Below are 22,706 nucleotides of genomic sequence, written 5' to 3' on the forward strand. Positions count from 1 at the left end.
GGAGTGCATCGCCAGCACTGTGAGCAGAGGCAGTGGCATGAACGGCGGGCGACGTTTGTCCTGCCGTTGCTGCCTGCCACTGATTCCATTGCTTGGATTCCAAATGACGGTGCATTGAAGTGGTGGACAGGTTGCTCTTCTCAGGGCCCCTACTCGATTTCGAGAGGCAAATTGTGTAGACGACACTATATCTGTCCTCGGCGCATTCCTTGAAAAAACTCTACACCTTCAAGAAACGTGCCCTCGATGGGGGAGTTTTTCTGGGCTGGGTACAAAAGGGAACATCTTCGGACATTCCGGGTCTGGCCTGGCTTCGGCAAAGCAGCTGACCTCTGCCTCTGGACATGTCTCTGCCTCTAGCTACCCTTTTTGGTGCTGCACCTGCCTCAACATCCACACTACTTTCCCAGCTTGACATCTGCCTTGTCCAGGTGGGGTCGGTGTCCTCGTCGTCCACCACCTCCTCTTCCAACTCCTGTCTCGCCTCCTCCTCCTGCACAATGTGCATGTCAACTGGCTGCCCTGACAGCAACTGCGTCTCATCGTCGTCGATGAGGGTGGGTTGCTGGTCATCCGCCACCAAATCGACCGGAGATGGAATGGAGGAGACTCTAGTGTTTGAGCATCTGGACACAGATACTCGTCTGTTAGGTCCGTGGAATCGCGAAATGGAGGGGCAGGTTGCGGTACAGTCAAAGGAAGGGAGAACAGCTCTGGGGAGCAGGGACAGTTGGGGTTATTGTTCTGGGAAGATTGGGAATTTTGGGTGGAAGGAGGACAAGACTGTTGGGTAAGAGGAGGTAGAGGCTGCCTGGCTGGTGGACAATGTGCTTTAAGCGTTATCCGACAGCCATTGCAAGACCTGTTCCTGGTTCTCGGGCCTACTAATCTTTGTACCATTCAGCCTAGTTAATGTGGAACTTTTGTGCAAAGCGCAGAACTTAGGGCCCGCCTGATGTTAAGGGACACACGCTGGTACAAGGCTCAACTCACCCTAAGTGCCAAAAACACTGCTGGTGCAAGGCTCTACTCATGCCAAGGGCCTCAATCTCTGCTGGTAGCTCAGCTTAAGGTCATGTAACTTTGTTTGGAAGGGCTCATGTTAAGGGCTAGAAAAGTGAATTTTGGAAGGTCTTACCACATCACACACACACACACACACACACACACTCAAAATGACAGTTAAGGGTGAGGGCTTTTGGAATTCCCATTGCCTATTCCATTTGTGGTTGTCATGGGGAACGTGATTTAAAGGGGTGGTTGTTACTGCTTGTTGAGCTTAAATTGGGGTTTGTGTCCATCCATTTGGGGAGTAAAGAAGGTTTCCAGGTATTTTCCCACTTTGATAGAGGTTTTTTTGAATGTGGAAAGTGTGTAGTTGTTAGGCAGTGATGTTGGGGTAATAGAGGGTCTTTGGTGTGTTAGATGCCCCCAGACATGCTTCCCCTGCTGTCCCAGTGTCATTCCAGAGGTGTTGGCATCATTTCCTGGGGTGTCATAGTGGACTTGGTGACCCTCCAGACACGGATTTGGGTTTCCCCCTTAACGAGTATCTGTTCCCCATAGACTATAATGGGGTTCGAAACCCATTCGAACACACGAACATTGAGCGGCTGTTCGAATCGAATTTCGAACCTCGAACATTTTAGTGTTCGCTCATCTCTAGCTCTGACAGCTAATATGGCAGTGGTACAGTCATGGAAAATACAAAGAAACTTTCTTTGAAATCTATGGTTTTTATGTATTTATGACAAACATCTGGTCCTTAAATTATACTGTCATTATTTTACAAAAACGAGGCTAAAATGCGGAAGAGTATGTGAAAAATGAAGTGCACCCTTACAGCTTCCATAGCCATTAAGAGGGTGCTGCTCATTAAATCCCTTTGGCAATCATAAGCACATGTAATAACCTCCATAACAGCAGATGTTTTGGTAGCTTGCTGGTCTAGATTAACACAGTGCCAAGAAGGAAAGACACCAGTGGTGATCTAGAGGAGCAATTGTGGCTGTCCATCAGTCTTCGAAGGACGATAAGGCCATTTCCAAACAATTTGAAGTCCATCATTCTACAGTGAGAAAAATTATTCACAAGTGAAAAACATTCAAGACAGAAGAAAATCTTCCAAGGAGTGGATGTCCCAGCAAATTCACACTAGGTTTAGATCTTGCAATGCTTAGAGAAATTGCAAAAAAAAAAAAAACAAGAGCACCATCTAAGACTCTATCGTGTAAAATGTTCATGTCAGTACAACCAGAAAAATACTGAAAAAACCTGGCTTGTTTGTAAGGGTTGCCAGGAGAAAAGCCTCTTCTTTCTAGATAGAACATGGCAGCATGTTCTGTGCTGCAAATAGATTACAAGTAGAGATGAGCGAACAGTGTTCTATCGAACACATGTTCGATCGGATATCAGGGTGTTCGCCATGTTCGAATCGAATCGAACACCGCATGGTAAAGTGCGCCAAAATTCGATTCCCCTCCCACCTTCCCTGGCGCCTTTTTTGCACCAATAACAGCGCAGGGGAGGTGGGACAGGAACTACGACACCGGGGGCATTGAAAAAAATTGGAAAAAGTCATTGGCTGCCGAAATCAGGTGACCTCCATTTTAGACGAATAGTGGATTTCAAATCCGGGTCATATGAGAATGTGAACTTTGTGACTATGAGACAGGGATAGCTGTACAGGCAGGGATAGCTAGGGATAACCTTTATTTAGGGGGGAATGTTATTAAAAATAACTTTTTGGGGCTCTATCGGGTGTGTAATTGTGATTTTTGTGAGATAAACTTTTTCCCATAGGGATGCATTGGCCAGCGCTGATTGGCCGAATTCTGTACTCTGGCCAATCAGTGCTGGCCAATGCATTCTATTAGCTTGATGAAGCAGAGTGTGCACAAGGGTTCAAGCGCACCCTCGGCTCTGATGTAGCAGAGCCGAGGCTGCACAAGGGTTCAAGCGCACCCTCGGCTCTGCTACATCAGAGCCGAGGGTGCGCTTGAACCCTTGTGCACACTCTGCTTCATCAAGCTAATAGAATGCATTGGCCAGCGCTGATTGAAGCAGAGCTGAATCTGTGTGCTTAGCTCAACTACTCCACCGGTGTAGTTGAGCTAAACACACACATTCAGCACTGCTTCATCACGCCAATACAATGCATTAGCCAGTGCTGATTGGCCAGAGTACGGAATTCGGCCAATCAGCGCTGGCTCTGCTGGAGGAGGCGGAGTCTAAGATCGCTCCACACCAGTCTCCATTCAGGTCCGACCTTAGACTCCGCCTCCTCCGGCAGAGCCAGCGCTGATTGGCCGAAGGCTGGCCAATGCATTCCTATGCGAATGCAGAGACTTAGCAGTGCTGAGCCAGTTCTGCTCAACTACACATCTGATGCACACTCGGCACTGCTACATCAGATGTAGCAATCTGATGTAGCAGAGCCGAGGGTGCACTAGAACCCCTGTGCAAACTCAGTTCACGCTAATAGAATGCATTGGCCAGCGCTGATTGGCCAATGCATTCTATTAGCCCGATGAAGTAGAGCTGAATGTGTGTGCTAAGCACACACATTCAGCTCTACTTCATCGGGCTAATAGAATGCATTGGCCAGCGCTGATTGGCCAGAGTACGGAACTCGACCAATCAGCGCTGGCTCTGCTGGAGCCACACCACACCAGTCTCCATTCAGGTCCGACCTTAGACTCCGCCTCCTCCAGCAGAGCCAGCGCTGATTGGCCGAATTCCGTACTCTGGCCAATCAGCACTGGCTAATGCATTGTATTGGCGTGATGAAGCAGTGCTGAATGTGTGTGTTTAGCTCAACTACACCGGTGGAGTAGTTGAGCTAAGCACACAGATTCAGCTCTGCTTCAATCAGCGCTGGCCAATGCATTCTATTAGCTTGATGAAGCAGAGTGTGCACAAGGGTTCAAGCGCACCCTCGGCTCTGATGTAGCAGAGCCGAGGGTGCACAAGGGTTCAAGCGCACCCTCGGCTCTGATGTAGCAGAGCCGAGGGTGCACAAGGGTTCAAGTGCACCCTCGGCTCTGCTACATCAGAAACCCATTCGAACACTCGAACAGTGAGCGGCTGTTCGAATCGAATTTCGAACCTCTAACATTTTAGTGTTCGCTCATCTCTAATTACAAGCAATGAATAATGCAGACAGCATAAACAATAGCCAGAAACACACAATAATGTTACAGACAGACATAATAGTAAACCATACCGACCCACTACCATGACCATCCGACTCTCGTTTTGCATGGAGATAGGCATGATAGTTGAAGGGACCATGCCGCTAGTGCAAGCACCGTGACCCATTCTCTGTTCTTATTGTATTTTTTATTCTAAGCATTGTAACTACAGTCTCATCCTATACACTTCCATGCCACAGGGCTGTGAATACATTACACAGTCACTACAGTGTGCCATGTAACCAGTGAAGATCACCATGTTTGCTTGTTTGCCATAGACGCATCAGAAAGATGATCAACAAGGGTCCCAGGTATTGAACCCTCGCTGATCCATTATTGATGACCTACCTTGAGGATAGATAATAAATAAAAATGAGGTGGAAAACCCCTTTAGTAAAGCCCCACAGCCCCATTATATTATGCACCTGATGCCTCCTGACATAAATACTGCCTCCTATTAATACTTACCCTTTATATAAATCATCCTTCCTTTATATTTTATAATGCCCCTTAATGACCACTTGCATAAATGATCCCATTTTATATTCATAACGTCCCCTTATATAAATTACCCCACTTATATTCATAATGACTTCAATTAATTCACTTTATCTCATTTTAGTCCCTTAATGCCACTAAAGCCCAGTTGCTCTAATAAATAAATCAAAGTCAGACTCATCTGCCTCCGATCTCTAGATGAACTGAGCTGCCACTGCCTCTTCTTACTCCACTTCAAGCCTGAAGCCTACAAGTTGCCACGATCAGAGACAGGACGTCTACTACCCAACACAGGTGATCAAAAATATAACATTACACCTCATGCTCTGGGACGTAGACGTCCTGTCTCTGGTCATGGCACCTTGTAGGCTGCAGGCATGAGGTGGAGTAAGAAGAGGCAGCGGCAGCTCAGTTCATCAACGTTCATTACATAGTAGAAATTGTTGAAAGTGTTCGTGTTGTGATCTCAGGGTGGGCCCCACAGAGTTAGTGGGCCCAGATCGCCGGCCCTCCGCTCACTATGCCTCTGGTTATACGTCTTTGAAAGCAGCAATGCAAAGACGAAAATATTTTATTGCAAAAAAGAGTTTTTATTTTGCAAAACTAGCAAAGCTTTAAAAGCTATACAAATGTGATAGCAATGTAATTGTATCTACCCAGATAATACATTCATCAGGTTTTTTTTACCATACGGAGAATGACGCAAGAATCTGTTTTGGCTTTATCTTTGTTAAACAATGAAACTGCGGAATCTACTGCGTGTTCTTCTTCATCTGAGGCTTTAGTTATCGAAATGCTGTTTATTACGTCCTGATATGTAAAGCTATAGATTTCAAAATAGGTGGATTTTGTTGTTCTCACACTGTAAATATCAGACGGCTATTTCTCTTTCTACCAGCTGTTGGCGGGAGAAGTCTACAGCGCAAACAGCAAAGGTTAAAACAGGAAAAGACTCTGAACACTGGACCAGATCTACAACCCTGTGTAAGGGGCTGTTCACACTGAGTTTTTTGGTAGCGGATTCTGATGCGGAATCAGCCTCAAAATCCACTGCTAAAAACGGCTCCCATTGACTTCAGTGCCATGGATTCCGCAGCTGACCCAACTGCGGCATCCATGGTGCGAGACTCCCTCCCGATTAGGCCCACTCATTCGGGCCTAATCCGGAATGGAATGCTGTGACGGGATGCTGCTGCACTGCAGCTGCACGCGGCTAGCCACGACGGAATGTTCACACGCGTAATCCATTTTCTGCCATGTGAGCATACCCTAATATTTCAACAGTGTAAAAACCTAAGATGGCTACATATAACATGTGGATCTTCTAAGCTGCTGAAAGGGACTGTACAAGATTAGAAAACATGGCTGCTTTCTTTTTCTCAGGAAGTGACCTTACATCTGTTGGTCACATGGCTGTGCTACAGCTCAGTCCCATTAAAAAGACTGATACTGAACTGCAGCATAGTCAGCATTGCACCTGCATAAATGGCACCTGCCTATTAAATTATTTTATTATCCCCATTCATGTGAATTTCGGCCTCTGCATCTTCCTCCCGAAGACAATATAGCGTACATCAGCGATCATGCTTGGTGGCAGAGGCAGAGGACAAGAAGAATGCAATGTTATGTGTGGGGGCCTAAAAAGGGTTAATATATACTATGTGGGGGTAAAAAAAGAAGGAAGCCATATTATGTGTTGGGGCCTAAAAAGGGACAATATATTGTGTGGTAGCCAATAAAGCGGGCAATATACTGTGTGGCGGGACAATAAAGAAGGCATTATTCTGTGTTGGGGTCAGTAAAGAGGGCAGTAGACTGTAGGGATCAGTAAATGAGGTATTATACTGTGTTGGGATCAGTAAAGGGTATTACTACAATTTTAATTCTGGGCCCGAGGATCACACAACCAGATACTGTGGCACATATCAGAAGGGGGTGGAGGAGGCACTTATACCTGTATAGAGTCCGCCTCAGGCAGCAGAGACGTTAGGTTCATCCTTTTCACTTCATGAGAAACAGAAAACAGCCATGTTCTCTAATCCTGCACAACTCTTTCAGCTCTTATTTTATTATATTCTTATTCACACGAAATCTAAATGCAGTTCTTCAGCTTATTAATACATTGACCTATGGTCATTTTGTGTATTTAACCCCCAGCAAATGTGTGTTGTTCCCCAATATGGTCAAAATATTAGATCAGATGAAAGAACATGAGGTTCTCATTTTTTACATTGTCCTGTTTTTAACAGAAAATCTTTGTCTTTGCTTTTCAATTTAACTAAACCCCCAACAGGTCCTTGGAATCCTGCTCCATGTCCTGACGCCAGGCGTGCCAACTGTGATTACAGCCATGTCTATCAGACACAAAACATCTGCCCTCTGCATTAGTCACTAGTGTCTTGGTACCTGGCTACAACCAGGATTCAATATGTTTTATAGAATACTGGGTTTTTTATTTTGTTTTGTTTTTAGTTTGTTTTGTTTGTTTGTTTGTTTTTTGTTTTTTTTTTTTGGGGGGGGGGTATACAGTCATGGCCAAAAGTTTTGAGAATGACACAAATATATTTTCACATGATCTGCTGCCCTCTGTTTTTTCTGTGTGTTTGTCAGATGTTTTTATCACACACAGAAATATAATTGCAATCATATTATGAGTAACAAAAGCTTATATTGACAGAATGAGTTAATGCAGCAAGTCAATATTTGCAGTGTTGACCCTTCTTCTTCAGGACCTCTGCAATTCTCCCTGGCATGCTCTCAATCAACTTCTGGACCAAATCCTGACTGATAGCAGTCCATTCTTGCACAATCAATGCTTGCATTTTGTCAGAATTTGTAGGTTTTTGTTTGTCCACCCGTCTCTTGATGATTGACCAGGAGTTCTCAATGGGATTAAGATCTGGGGAGTTTCCAGGCCATGGACCCAAAATCTCTATGTTTTGTTCCCTGAGCCATTTAGTTATCACCTTTGCTTTATGGCAAGGTTCTCCATCATGCTGGAAAAGGCATTGTTGATGGCCAAACTGCTCTTGGACGGTTGGGAGAAGTTGATCTTGGAGGACATTCTGGTACCATTCTTTATTCATGGCTGTGTTTTTAGGCAAGACTGTGAGAGAGCCAATTCCCTTGGCTGAGAAGCAACCCCACACGTGAATGGTTTCAGGATGCTTTACAGTTGGCACGAGACAAGACTGGTGGTAGCGCTCATCTCATCTTCGTCGAATAAGCTGTTTTCCAGATGTCCCAAACAATCGAAAAGGGGATTCATCAGAGAAAATGACTTTACCCCAGTCCTCAGCAGTCCATTCCCTGTACCTTTTGCAGAATATCAGTCTGTCCCTGATGTTTTTTCTGGAGAGAAGTGGCTTCTTTGCTGCCCTCCTTGAGACCAGGCCTTGCTCCAAGAGTCTCCACCTCACAGTGCATGCAGATGCACTCACACCTGCCTGCTGTCATTCCTCAGCAAGCTCTGCACTGCTGGTAGCCCGATCCCACAGCTGAAACACTTTTAAGAGACGGTCCTGGCACTTGCTGGTCTTTCTTGGGCGCCCTGGATCCTTTTTGCCAACAATGGAACTTCTCTCCTTAAAGTTCTTGATGATGCGATAGATTGTTGACTGAGGTGCAATCTTTCTAGCTGCGGTACTCTTCCCTGTTAGGCCATTTTTGTGCAGTGCAATGATGACTGCACGTGTTTCTTTAGAGATAACCATGGTTAACAGAAGAGAAACAATGATGCCAAGCACCAGTCTCCTTTTAAAGTGTCCAGTGGTATCATTCTTACTTAATCATGACAGATTGATCTCCAGCCCTGTCCTCATCAACACCCACACCTGTGTTAATGGAGCAATCACTGAAACTATGTTAGCTGGTCCTTTTAAGGCAGGGCTGCAATGATGTTGAAATGTGTTTTGGGGGATAAAGTTCATTTTCTAGGCAAATATTGACTTTGCAAGTAATTGCTGTTAAGCTGATCACTCTTTATAACATTCTGGAGTATATGCAAATTGCCATTAGAAAAACTGAAGCAGTAGACTTTGTAAAAATTTATATTTGTATCATTCTCAAAACTTTTGGCCATGACTGTATACTGTGAGGGCCAGTAAAGGGGGTGTTTTACTGTGTGTGGGTCAGTAAAGGGAAATTTCTGATCTGCAACCACACCTTTCAGAAGTTTGTTCCAAGACTCTACTACTCTTTAAGTGAAATAATATTTCCTGACATTGGTTGTGATCTACCACTAACTAATTTCAGATTGTGCCCCACATTCTTGTGTTTAATTCTTATTAAAAGACTTCCCTCCTGAACGTTATTTACATATTTTACATGGTTTCGATCCTGTCCCCCTTTTCCCTGAAGACGTTACAGATCAAATTCTTTAGATCTTCAACCATTTTTGTGGCCTCCCTTTGCACATGTTCTATTATATTTATATGTTTTGTAGTTGGGGTCTTCATAACTGGATACAGCATTCTAGATCAGGTCTCACCAGCGGCTCTATACAGTGCGATCACAGTCTCTCATATCCTACTGGCTATACCTCTAGCTATACAGCCCACCATCCTACTTGCCTTTCCTGCTGCCTGGTTGCATTGTTGACTCATTTTTAGGTTTTTAGATATAAGGAGCTGTAGATCTTTTTCTCCTGGAATACTGGCTAATATGGAACTGCCAATATGATACTCAGACAGAAGGTTCCTTCTCCCCAAGTGCAAGTGTTTCCATTGTTTAGGCCATTTATCTAGTAAAATTAGATCTTCTTAGGGCCCGCGCACACGTGGGTTAAACAGAACCCATTGAAGTCAATGGAATTCTGTTTTGAAGCGCTGACTCTGACATGAGTTTACATGTCAGAATCAGCGCCGTGTTGCATCGTGTGCTCGGACCCTAACATGTTACAAACCCCTCTAAGAGTATGAAATGTATTATATTCTTCTGCATTATTGACAGACAAAATCTTACTCCCATTTCACCCCATTCTCCAGTTCTATAAATGCCGCCTTGTGAGTAAAGAATTGGAGTTTTCTAAAAGGTTGCTATGTATAGGAATATATACAGATCAGAACAATAGGTTTTATGTACGTGTTTATTTCCATTTACCGGTACTCACTAAACATCACTTATATAACATAATGTATAGTGTGGAGGAGGAATTGTATAGGTACACATAGATAAGTGACCATGGGTGTAGTCATGACAACCAGAACCAAACCCTCCATTCTTTACACTTCAGGCTGCAAACACAGAAATGGAAAATTCGTACACAGAAAAATTTGTTTCATTAACCCTTACGCGACACAGACATTCTTCTTTTTTTTTTTTTTTTTACTCCCTGCATTCCAAAAGCCATAACTTTCTAATTTTTTCATTTACATAGTCATATGAGAATGTGATTTTTGGGTGACAAGTTATACTTCAAAATAGTACCATTTATTATAATAGTACCATTCATATTATTCTGGACAATATACTGAGAAGCAGGAAAAAATTACAATTAGGTGGAAATGATTATAGTCTATGGGATTATTAGTCCGTAATGATTATAGTCTATGGGATCCGTGTCTTTCATAAGCTCACCACTCCCTGAGTGGAATACCAAATGCAAATGCCTTAGGCATGCTTAATGTGTTTATGTTACATTTACATGTGATCTAGGGAAAGTGGGGTGATTTCAACTTTAAATATATATTTAACTTTTTTAGACCCCTCGGGGGCTTCAACATGTGATCTTCAGACCACCTGTGTCATAGACTGCAATACTATTGTAATGCAGTCTATAGCAAATTTGCTATGTAACTATTGAAACCTGCTGCAGGCTTCAATAGTTACAATACTAAAGCAGGGCTGGGAACCTTCAGATTTTTTTCTCTACCAACTTGCAGGGGTCTTTGCGATGGAGTCTCTGTTGCTGAAGTGGACCCAGCCTGAGCACTGGGATCCAGAATGATACATTGTAGCAAACTAGCAGTGCTGTGCAGATGTTGATGATGTGTTTAGCTCACAGAGCATTGTCTCGACTGGTTACAATTGTATCTACTTCTCAGATGAGAGCATCATAGAGATGAGCGAACACTGTTCGGATCAGCCGATCCAAACAGCACGCTCCCATAGAAATGAATGGAAGCACCTGGCGCGCAGACTTTGCCGGCGGCCGGCCGCTTAACCCCCCGCGTGCCGGCCGCTTCCATTCATTTCTATGGGAGTGTGCTGTTCGGAACGGCTGTTCCGAACAGTGTTTGCTCATCTCAATACTAGCTGTGTACTGGGTTTACTGCATCTACATATAAGTAGGAGTGTTTCCATTTACTGAAAGGAAACAAAATCCCCTATTCAACAATAAGTGGCGTAAGATAGTGACAAATAGGTGATCTGTGACTATAATAGTCACAAGTGGTATTTTTTTGCCAACCTCAACACTGAAACTGAAAATGGGTGGGGCCAGGGTGTAGAAAGCGCAAGGCCACCTGCACCATATTTATCAACGTGTTCACATAGCAAGGCGTAAATGTTAGCAGAATCTATGGCAGCCCATAGAGTGCCATGAGAAAGCGCCGAATAGATGACAAGGCACAGTTTCGATAAATTCTCTCTACAATCTATTAGAAAGTTGTTAAGCTTTTCATTTCTAAACTTTATTTATAACGTCAGAATGCCCTTTAAGTGTAAGCATGTGCAGAATTTGGGTGAAAATGATCTTCAATACTTCTTCTTCTGTCAAGACCAGTATAGTCCTTCAATTAATAAGAAGCTTGACAGATAAGAAAATATGCAGCCATTTTTCTCCAGGATAAATCTCGTGTCACGGCAGTCGGGCAGAGGACATCTGTACCGATACAATCAATTAGCCAGAAGGTTATTACAGGCAGGCACTGCTTGTTGATCACTCAGAACAGCCATGTATGAAAGTTGTTCATCTCAGCAAAGTGTCACATCAATAGTAAACCTGCTACGGAGAAATCCCAACAAATACAGCGGCAGATTTCTGCGACCGCACCCAGTGTCATGCTGTGTATCTAGTAATCCGCTGCAAATCCTGTGAAACCCACTGGTTTAGTCAGAGACGTTGCTGGTATGAGGATGTGTAATCCCTGCTGTGTGCTGTACCTCAGCCTGCTCCGTCATATCGCCAGTGTTTATGCAGGCTGGGGCTGGATCCTGCTGCATTGCAGTATAGAATGGAAGCCACAGATGCTCAGACACCAGCACACTGCAAGTTTATGCTGCTTCTCCCTGCAATAGGGCAATGTCTGACCACAGCTGTACATGGGGCTAAGAGGCAAGACGTGTCACTAGGATATAACAAGGGAAAATACATACTGAATAATTCCAATTTTTTTACCAGATCCTGTAATCTGGCATAAAATCCCAACAGCAAGACTACAAAGTGCCGACACAATGAACTTGTCATCCGTTGAGCCCCTTATAAACGCTTCAATGACAACACTAGTGTGAATCTGTATCTATTTCCTCCTGCCTCTCTTATCATTCGTTCTTTCCATCTCCTTTATTATTTTCTTGCTTATTCCTTCCCTTCTTAAAGTAGCCATACACATTAGATTAATATTTGCCTAATGATTATTTCATGTGTATAGGATTGTCCCAAAGAAGGATTTGTTCTAATGGGAGATAATCCTCCGCTAATGGTGTTTGGCCGCAGTTTATTCCTTCGTTCCTACTAAGAACACATGCATGCTTAAATGTGCCTAATGTAAAGATTTATGGGGGATGAGGGTTGTATTTGCCACTAAACACAGGGGATGCAGTACCTAGTGCAGTCGGTTATTGGAGGGAAGACGAAGACCAGATGCAGGAATTGTTTTATTATATTGTCCACTGCTATACAGAGTCCAGGGGCGGCAGAGAAAGAGAGGAGACAATAAGCAGGACTTCTCCTCACTCTCCCCTACTACATAATGTGAACGCTGCTCTGACTGGCGGAGAAGCATTCGGTCTGTAGCGTCACCAATCAGTGCAAGGTAAACACAGTACTCCAAGCACCCATCCCTCAATTTACAACTCGCACAATTCTACCAGATTCTCACATGGAATTGATCTTGAAGCTTAATTTCATCCTGATGCCAGGCAAGGGAGGGTTTGGGGGGGATAGGGGATAGTTATAGTGGAGTCAGAAGGGCAAGCAAGAGGGGGACACCTCCTATTATCGCTTTTTCCTTTTTCGATTTGTCTGCGGTCTAAACAGTGTCAAATGGTACTGTAAGAGCTTATTCACACAACAGTGAAAAACAGCTGACTAACAGATGTTGACACATTGGGGCACATTTGCACCTTGTTTTGGCGTTAGTTGCGCCTTTTTGAGGTCTTTTTTTCTGCCCTACACCTTATTTATGAAGCATTTGTGCCTTTTTTCCCAGATGTTTTGCTGCTCTTGCCACCCGGCGAGAAAGGAGGTGTGGCCTAAATGAAGATCCTTTTCACGCTGTATTTATGAATTAGGCTAGAAAGCATTAAAAAGGGGCAATTTCACAATTTTTTTTAAGCAATTGTGCCTTTTTGAACAAAAAAGTGAACATGACCCAAAAAAGGCACATCTAAACTATGTGCACAACATTTAACCCGGACAACATACCCGACATCATAAATAAAACCACAGTAAAACTACTCTAAAAGGAAAAGATATATAAAAAACCGGGAACTGGCAGAGCGCTAAAGGCAGCAAAATCTGTAATAGACTTGAAAAATAAAAATGACGATATGCAAGATTGAGATGAATTGGTTCTGTTTTATTGCTCCAAGGACATGAACAACAGCTTAAAACGGCTACGCGTTTCGACACCGGGCGGGTGTCTTCTTCAGGCCAAGCAGGAAGTGTCCAGCAACAGCCTTAGAACCAAGAAAAAAAAAAAAGGCACATCTAAACTATGTGCACAACATTTAACCCGGACAACATACCCGACATCATAAATAAAACCACAGTAAAACTACTCTAAAAGGAGGCACACTTGCGAAAAGTATGGCCAAAAAAGGGGCAGATGATGAATAACGCCCTTTTGTTTAATAAAACTGTCTAAAGCTAAAGCCCCATGTAGTGTCTCACAGCAAAGAAGCATTGCGGGAAAAACCATGGTGCCAGCGGATCACGGTTTTCACAGAAAGTTAGCACAGATTTCTTCTGCGGACTTTCTGCTTCCATTATACCTATAAGGAAACTGCTGGCGTTCCCTAGGTATAATTGACGTGCTGTGATTTCAAAAACCATAAAGGTATAGTATAGTATAGTATAGTAGTGTTATCCAATCACTGTATGAGGGTGTTAACCTATTACAGTATGGTGGTCTCTTTCTGTATATCCTTCTTTACTTCATTGTAATTCCCACCTCCTTTCTTCCTCATTACATCCTTGCAATATCTGTTTACATCTATAAGCAATATTCCCTGTCAGGGCCGGCATCGGGTTTGTCGCCCTTTGGTGATAGAGCTTTTCTGCTGCAGCCAAAACGTGTTCGCAACGTGAAGCCCCAGTCTTATAGAGAAGCTTTCATATTCTTGGAGATGGGTAGTATTATATACTACTAGAAAGCTGACATGTGCCCAGGTGCCAGAGATATAGGTGCTGTTAGTTCCGGGACCAGTATCCATCCACGGCCAGAAAGGCAGGTCTTACACCTCAGCATCATCATCACGATAAGGCAGGGGTAGGGAACGTACGGCTCTCCAGCTGTTGCAAAACTACAACTCCCAGCATGCATACTTGCTCTGCTGTTCTTGGAACTCCCATAGAAGTGAATGGAGCATGATGGGAGTTGTAGTTTCACAGCAGCTGAAGAGCCGAAGGTTCCCTATCCCTGCGATAAGGGTAGGCTGTGCTGCATACCCTTATGACAGTGGAGGGATATCGGTGTCAAAACTAATGGCCTTGATATCTTCAGTACTTGTACTCATATCAGCTTTCCAGCGGTATGAAAGGCCCTGTTTAAATATCTGATTTGGAGGCGTTTTAGTACCAATTTGGCCCCTAGGACCTAAACAGTTTTCATGTCTGTGGTGCAGTCTGATGGAATAGACTGCACATGGAGCCTTCGTACTAAAGAAGGTCATACACACTTCAGTTTTTTAATGCAAGCCTGTATTGAAAAGCATGAATGTTGCTTCTTGATGATTCTTCCACTTCAGTTGTAGCTCTTTTTTAGTTTTGTAGAATGTCTAAGTTCTGTTTGATACAAGGGTATAATATTGTATCCTAAACCAGTGACCGTCAGACATGTATACACACAGCTTCTGAAAAGTTCAATACACCAAGAAGGAAGGGTATAACACACTATAAATGCTTAATGCAAATCATACTAGCTAACCCATTCAACTCCAGACGTCAGCTTGGTTTCCTATCTCTTTTGATTTGCCTATATCCTTTGGGGTATCAGCTAGCATTATGTTGGGCTCCCCCTGAGTTTGAGTAAGTGATTCCTTGTATTCTTGTTCATTAAAGGGGTATTCCCAACTTACCTGTTCACCAACCTGCAGGCTGTAAGCTCTGTTCACTTCCTGGTTTTCTTGTTAAATTGGTGGGCGGGGTTTCACTTGCTAACTCACAAACAAAGCCAGCTCTGCTAGCTCTCTTCATAGCAGTACATGTTTGCAGTCAGTAATGAGGGATGGTTGTAAATAAATTAGAACAGTATCACTGAAAGATGCACAATATGAAGCTGATGTAGCAGAGATGGATTTGTTAGGTGATGAGAATCCCAAACTTACATGCTCTAGAATCCAGAGTCAGCTTGCAATATACTCACTTTTAGGTCTGTGTTTACATACAGAGGTAACAGACTCTCTGTCTCAGCCCTTATCAGCAAAATTCAGTTAACCGACTGATAACTGGAAGAACCGGAGATAAATAGCTCAGAAATACAAGCTCGCTCCAAGCACTCAGCTCCCCCTCCCCTCCTGAGAGCAGGGAGCTACGTCACTTGTCATGGGCGGAGAGATAAAGAGCTCAGAAATACAAGCTCCGAGCACTCAGCTCCCAATCCCCTCCTGAGAGCAGGGAGCTACGTCACTTATCCTGGGCATAGAGATAAGACCATCCCCAGGTCCATGGTTATGGAAACACAGTGTAAACAATGAAGTGAAGAATCTCAGATAGCGGCCAAACAAAGCAATTTTGCTTAAGCAAGGTATTTAGGAAAAACCTTAAATCAACATAAACTAGCAGTATAAATAGGATCCTTGAGCTGGAACAACCCCTTTAAGTATTCTTGTTTTTTAGCTTTTTTGCTTATTATTTTTTCTATTACTACAAAAACCTACATCATTGGTATGTGGCATTATTGTTTTCACCATCCTTAGAACCCACCTAAGGCTAAGGCACCACATAGTGGACTGCGGTAAAAAAAAACTCAGTGGGAAAAACCATGGAGAGAACGCATTGCGATTTTTCCCACAGAGTTTTTCACAGGAGGTCCACAGAGGTTCCTCTGCAGACTTCTGCTTCCATTATACCTATAGGGAAACCGATTGTAATTTCCGTAGGTATATTTAACGTGCTGAGATTTCCAAAAACACAACGATTTTGGAAATTGTAGCATGTCTGTTGCATCTATTTTTCTGCAATGTGTGGATGAGATTGCAGGGACAGTAAAATGCCGCAGTTGTTGCCACAGCGTTTACACCACATGGGGACCCAGCCTAAAAGAGGGATCACACTACTCATGAAAAAGAATTAAAGTATGTTCTACTGAACACACCCAGACCCACACCTGTTTGTTTGTTTTTTATCCCTGTGGTTGACCGCAGTACCACCAAAAAATTGATGGTCTTAATACACTCTCAGTTTATGGCCAGTTATTGCAGCATAGGCCTGCTTCGTGCACACAGGAGCAGTAGTGCAGGGTGACATTGATCTGTGGAGGGATTTCTGGGACTACTGAAGGCATTGAAACCCTGTACTGAGTGTCAATAGTGATTTCCCTTGTAACAATAATTATATATCCCACAATTGTAAAAACAACTGTTAGTCTATGGTAAGTGACATTAAGTGTTGTACATATATATACTGCATGTGCTGACAACAAGACTTGGCCGCTAATCTCTACATTCACCACTAAATCAACTCATAGATCAATTACAAAGACTGAAACATTTCCAATAGATTCAGCACGTTGAGTAATAAGTGTATGCTGTGTAATAATCCTGCATGTATACAATGAATCATGGGAAAAATCATGGGGGGATGAAAATCCAAATGTATGAAAACATGTTATTAAGTAACTGCTTCTGAGTCACAATGACAAGGACAACAAAGTGGCATCCTGGGGATCCTCCGTCTTTTCCATCTGCTAATTATAGATCTGTATATATGTATATACTATATGGTAGAAATATAAATTATATGTATTTTTTTCTACAAAAATTTTGATGATGACTTCAAACCTGCACCATGCAAATTATACTATATAATCAAAATTGTGCACATACTGTATATTACATTTCTTATCAGATACTGATGGAAAATTACATCCTGTATTACACTCCAAAGCTGCACTTGCTATTCTGCTGGTAGAGTCACTTGTGTACATACATTACTTATCCTGTATACTTCAGAGCTGCACTCACTGTTCTACTGGCGGAGTCATTGGAGAAGATTTGTCAATCAGTTTTCTGGTGTAAAGGGTTGATATTATGGCGCACATTTGGTGAAAGACCCTTCCTTGGTGGAGCGGATCAGGGATTCCTCACCCCAACAGATTCATTATAGCTCATGCTAGTTTTCTGGTATGAGTTACAATGGAAAGCTGTGTCAGTTTCTAGCTTTTGTAGATTTCCATTCTGACCCAGGGATGTCTGAATGATTAATGAAGAAGCCTCTATTAAGATTGGTGTTCAATACTCCAGCTTTAATAAATCTCCCCCGCTGTGTGCATTCACTATGTTACTTATCCTGTACTGATCCTGAGTTATCTTGTATTATACTCCAGAGCTGCACTCACTATTCTGTTTGTTGCTATTGGAGCTCTCAGCAAGCTTGAAGCAAGATACCACCTAATCGCTTAGTTGGGTTTTAAAAGAATCTACCACCACAAAACACTATTAAACATAGTGAACATATGTTTCTTGTGTTAAAATGCTACTGAGAAATTCACCTATTATTCTATATGTAAATAAACTGTACTCCAGGCCACACCTGTTGGAGCACCCATTTTCTCTTGTGGTCACCACCTAGTTGTACCATCTAAACAGAAAAACTGACATATCCCATGGACATACAATTTGCAGTGACCACAAGAGAGGAGAGTGCTCCAGCCGATGTGTGCACCTGAGTGCATCAAATAGCTCATTTGCATATCAAATGAAAGCTGAATTTCTCAGCATCAAGATTGCACTTTAACACAATAAAGATATGTTAACTAATCCATCCTACAACAGCATATAAGTGGTTTAGAAGTGATGTTGGTGTTGGTAGATTACCTATAATAAGGCAGAGACATCGTGTAATGAATTTACTCCAGAGCTGTATTCACTATTCTGCAGAACTTACAGTTGACACAGCCCATAAAAGAAGACCAAGCAATACTTTCCTCCTATAAAACATGCTCAGAGACCATATAGCAGGAATACTCAACTGGTGGACCCCTGCCTCCTGGTTCTTTCATTACGACCTGACCAGGAGAAACATTCATCTCTCACATACTGTCTCTCCCCAACCCCTGATTCCTTGCACTAGTAGCGGCAAGTATCGGTAATCATCCATGCTGCCTTCACACGTGAGGGCTATTGAGCAGACAGCAGGGACGATTACTGATCTCTGTGCCGCTTAGTGCAAGGTTTCTCCCAGCCGCTGTCAGTATTAATTATGTGATGTGGCTCTAATGAGCAATTATACTGTGTGTTTAGGTACTAAGGAGAATACTGTGAAAATGCACAATAATAGGGCATTGTACTGTATGGGGGCATTAAAGTCCTATTAATGCCTCTCACCATATACTGCTCTTTAGTGCCCCCACCTACCAAATAATGTTCCTTAGAGCCCCCACCCACAGTATAATGCTCCTTAGTCATTGTCTCCCCGCACACTATAATGCCACTTTAGTGACCCCTGCACAGTATGATGCTGAATTAGGAAATATTTTTTCTTAAATATGCATCTCATAATCAGACATGTCTTTTTGTCCGAAAAATACCATAAATACTGGACACATTCAGCTTCGGTTCAGCTCGGACCTTTACACCATAGCAGAACAAAGTCAATGGACCCTTAGAAAAAGTAGTTGAGTAACCCTCCTGTATAGCAATTCCACTGTCAGCCTGTGTTATCTACATTCATATTTTACAAGTAGACGATAATTACATTTCCAAGATACATCTTGAAAACAAATAATAAAATGCAAAAACACTCTGTAAAAGAAATCTGATACAATTTTTTCTTCTACCATTAATATCCAACAAGAAGGAAAATTAAAAATGGTAAGAAAACCAGAGACATTTTGTGCCTCATTTATCCAACCTAGCACCATTAATTCTGCCTATATATGAAACTAATAGAAATGAATGGGATTTCGTGAAACATATGGGTATACCATTTAATTGTTCTGTTTAACTGAGTTGTGGACAATGTCATCCTTTTCATTTTCCAGAACTTCAAAGTCCCTAAATAAACTCACTACAGTAATATTGTCAAGTGATAGAAAAAGAGGGGGATGCAACTACAGCTTCTCTTTATATTCTAGTATGTGAGCCTGTAAGCTGTGAGAGGGGAGGGTGGTTGAAGTGGAGATATGTAATTGACTCATAGTACAATGTACAGCAATATTAGATGTTTGAGCCACAGGAAACTCCGCCATGAACCATACATATGTAAGTTACATACAAACTTTCTGCACAACCTCTAACACTCATGTAGATAACAAATTTAACAAAGGATGGAGATATCTGAATATGGTGCCTTCTTTTACAATCCAATCTTCCAATATTTGTAAGTTGTTACCTTAATCAGAGCATCCAGTTCCTGCTGAGTGACACATGTATGCGACTGCAAGAAGTCCATTTTCTCTTGGGCTATCGTGCTCTTTTGGCTGCTTTCGAAAGGCTGCTCAAGAGCCCGGAAGACAAGGCCGCCACTAACTAGATACACTACCACCACCACAAAGATTGCCAAGACTGTCTTCCACTTCATGACAGAGTGCAGACCGCTGGAGGTGTTGTCCATTGTAGTTACTATAGTAGTCCGGGAACATACAGACATTCGAGGGGTCGGTGTAGGAGTAGGGTGATGGCCGTTTGGCTTCGGATCAGACGGGGGGACAGGAACTGGGGCGGGTGTGGGCACATTCGATGGCACAGCCACTGCAAAAAAAGGACAAGAGTGATTGGCAACTGTTACATTGTTACAGAATCATGCAAATGTTCTTATTAAAGGGACTTTCTGTGTTTTACATACAGGGTGGTATCTCTTGAATCTGGACTGCATTCCACATCATATAACAGTGACCTATGTCAGCAGCTACTCTGTGTTCTAGAGACCCAGTGATGTTCCCAGAGGCATAACTTGAAGCTCCCAGTTCCTTGTGCATAATTTCTAACAGGGTACCTGTAATACTGATGTCTTTTTATGTGGTAGAGGGCCTTGGGACCACCTCAAACACCAGGAATAAGTATCTGCATCTTCATATAAACTGGACATATGGACATAACTTGGCATAAGTGCCATCAACTCATTTCTAGGGCAACACCTTGAACATAGTTCTCCTAGCAATAGCAGCAGACCCCAAATTTTCATTTGGCCTATTAAAGACATGCATCAATACAAAGGCTGAACAATACTGGTTGCTTCATGTGTATTTTACCGTGTCGTATTGTTGTTCTTTTGAGGTTGCATTTATTCATTTTACTTATTTGTACTTTAAGATCTTCTAAGGACAGAGTTTTTATTTTATTGATTTATTAGATTATTAAGCCCCTGATCCAGCTAAAATAACTCATACAGAAGTGGATTATGGTATTTAAGTGATATATGCAATATGCCATGAACTCAAAGCTATGCCTGATGAAGAGCGATCAAATCATTTCACATCTACTATAATATGATACATATTTACAAGCAGTGCTTTACGTATTACTATCACTATACATATGAATCAGAACAAATCTCTGGAATATTGCTTAACCCTTGTTTTACTGAATGTAACTCAGGGAGGGTGGTCAGTCCTCCACCAAATGTTGGTATTAGTAGTAGAGTGTTCTACCTGGTGCCAGTTCCACATGTGATAAGGACATGGCAGTAGTTTATTGGGCGATGATTTACAAAGTCTCCTTCCATCAGTTCTTTCCTACAAACTAGCAGGATGACTTTGCTCTCTACATCAGTAGAGTCCCTCCACCCCTCCAGCCATCTGTGCAGGCAAGAATCATCAGTTTCTTTGAAAATGGACTATTCAGCCAAGAAACCATAAGGCATAATTCTTCATTTTAAGAGCACTTATAATTTACACATAAATTTGTGTTACACATTATTTAAAGGACCTGTACCCTGCAACCTGGAGCTTACAATAGTACTAAAGCAGTATAAGAGGGGTACTTGGTATCAGTCACATATATGGATTCTGAAAGATTCAATATGTCCTATCTCTCTTCCTATTGAAAAACAATATAGTCAAGATATTCTCAGCCAGAAATAAATGATAACAGGAAGCAATAGATTGCATTCAACTCCTTAACAGTCAGCTTGCATCAACTGATAACAGAGACCAATAGATTGTATTAAAAGGCGACTGTCACCAAAACCTAACATATCAACGTAGCCCCACATTTAGATAAGTTAGGGTCACCTTACTCAAACAGTATTTTCCTCTTCTGAATTCCTGCTTCGATTCCCAAGATATTTCCATTTTTGTCAATATACGATTTAGCTGGGTAAGGGGAAGACCCTCATTGCTCCAAAGAGCTCAATTGCATATTGACAAAAACACTAAAAACTCAGCAAGATAGGCACCGATTAAAGGGGGAAATATTGTTTGATTCAGGTGACCCTAACCTATATATCTTCGAGTCATACAGTCATCCTCTCTCCAGCATCAAAAGCCTGATAACAAGGAACAGAATTCATTTACTTGATAAATAAATGGAAAGAAGACAGATTGCAGGTGTAGTGTCCCTTTAAGATAAAGTGGACTGCAAGGAGAGACTTGTAGACCAAAACAAGGCAGTGCAGTGGATGATGCTGTCTTGTAGATCCCCACAACAATGGAGTTCATCTATTTCTGACCTTCTGAGATGCAGGACAAGATGTTCCTCGCCTCTTCCTGCCCCTGCTCTTGGATGTTTATGAAACATACAGTAAATGTATCTCAGTCACAAGACGCAACAGGAGAGATTCACTATTCATAATGCTCCAGAATTGAGGGGCAACATTTGTCAGAAACAGCAAGTCTTTCACCACATATATTAAGAGTTTTAGACTCGGTTTTTCCTCATCTGACAACGGTATATAAGTTAGTGGAGATGACACATGGCCCATGGAAATTCCAGTATAGACTCTTATAGACCAGGAGCAAGAGAAACCAAATCACTAATGATCGTCAATCATCAATCCAAAATCACAGAGTACTTCCATTAAACCTCCATATATACACACCCTTATAGGCATATGTATTATGTATGACAGGTCTATACTAATCACTTAGTCACCGATAAATTATGTAACCCCAGTCTACAACAATATAACTAATATGTCACTATAATGATAAAATCCATACCTTTATAACATAATATTTACTAGTGTAAGCAGTATGCTGATATGATCTCTTTACCACCGTTACCTATATTATATAGACCTCTGTACCGATATATGTCATATACCATACACCTCTATTAGGCTGCCTAACGTTATTTCAAATCTGTACAGGAAGACAGAAAATGCAGATTATAGGACTCTGTCCCTTTAAGCGAAATCCCCCATGTCTAAGAGGCAATTTGTTAGATTTCTCTGTACTGTAAAGAAAATTAATGACACCTTGGAACACAACCTGTCACTTCCTTGTCAGCAACAGGAATGACCTTGAGTCCTTG

General features: G+C 42.3%; 1 protein-coding gene across 1 annotated transcript in view; it reads right to left on the reverse strand.

Annotated features, from left to right (window-relative positions):
• The window catches only part of KCNK10 (potassium two pore domain channel subfamily K member 10), a 75,967-nt gene that overhangs the window by 30,706 nt on the left and 22,555 nt on the right, over positions 1-22,706 (reverse strand). The window contains exon 2 of the mRNA XM_075282406.1: positions 19,627-19,985. Within this exon, the coding sequence (XP_075138507.1) occupies positions 19,627-19,985 (359 nt within the window). The remainder of the gene's footprint in view (positions 1-19,626; positions 19,986-22,706) is intronic.

This window comes from Leptodactylus fuscus, chromosome 7 (genome assembly GCF_031893055.1).
Source record: "Leptodactylus fuscus isolate aLepFus1 chromosome 7, aLepFus1.hap2, whole genome shotgun sequence".
NCBI classification, from domain to species: Eukaryota; Metazoa; Chordata; class Amphibia; order Anura; family Leptodactylidae; genus Leptodactylus; species Leptodactylus fuscus.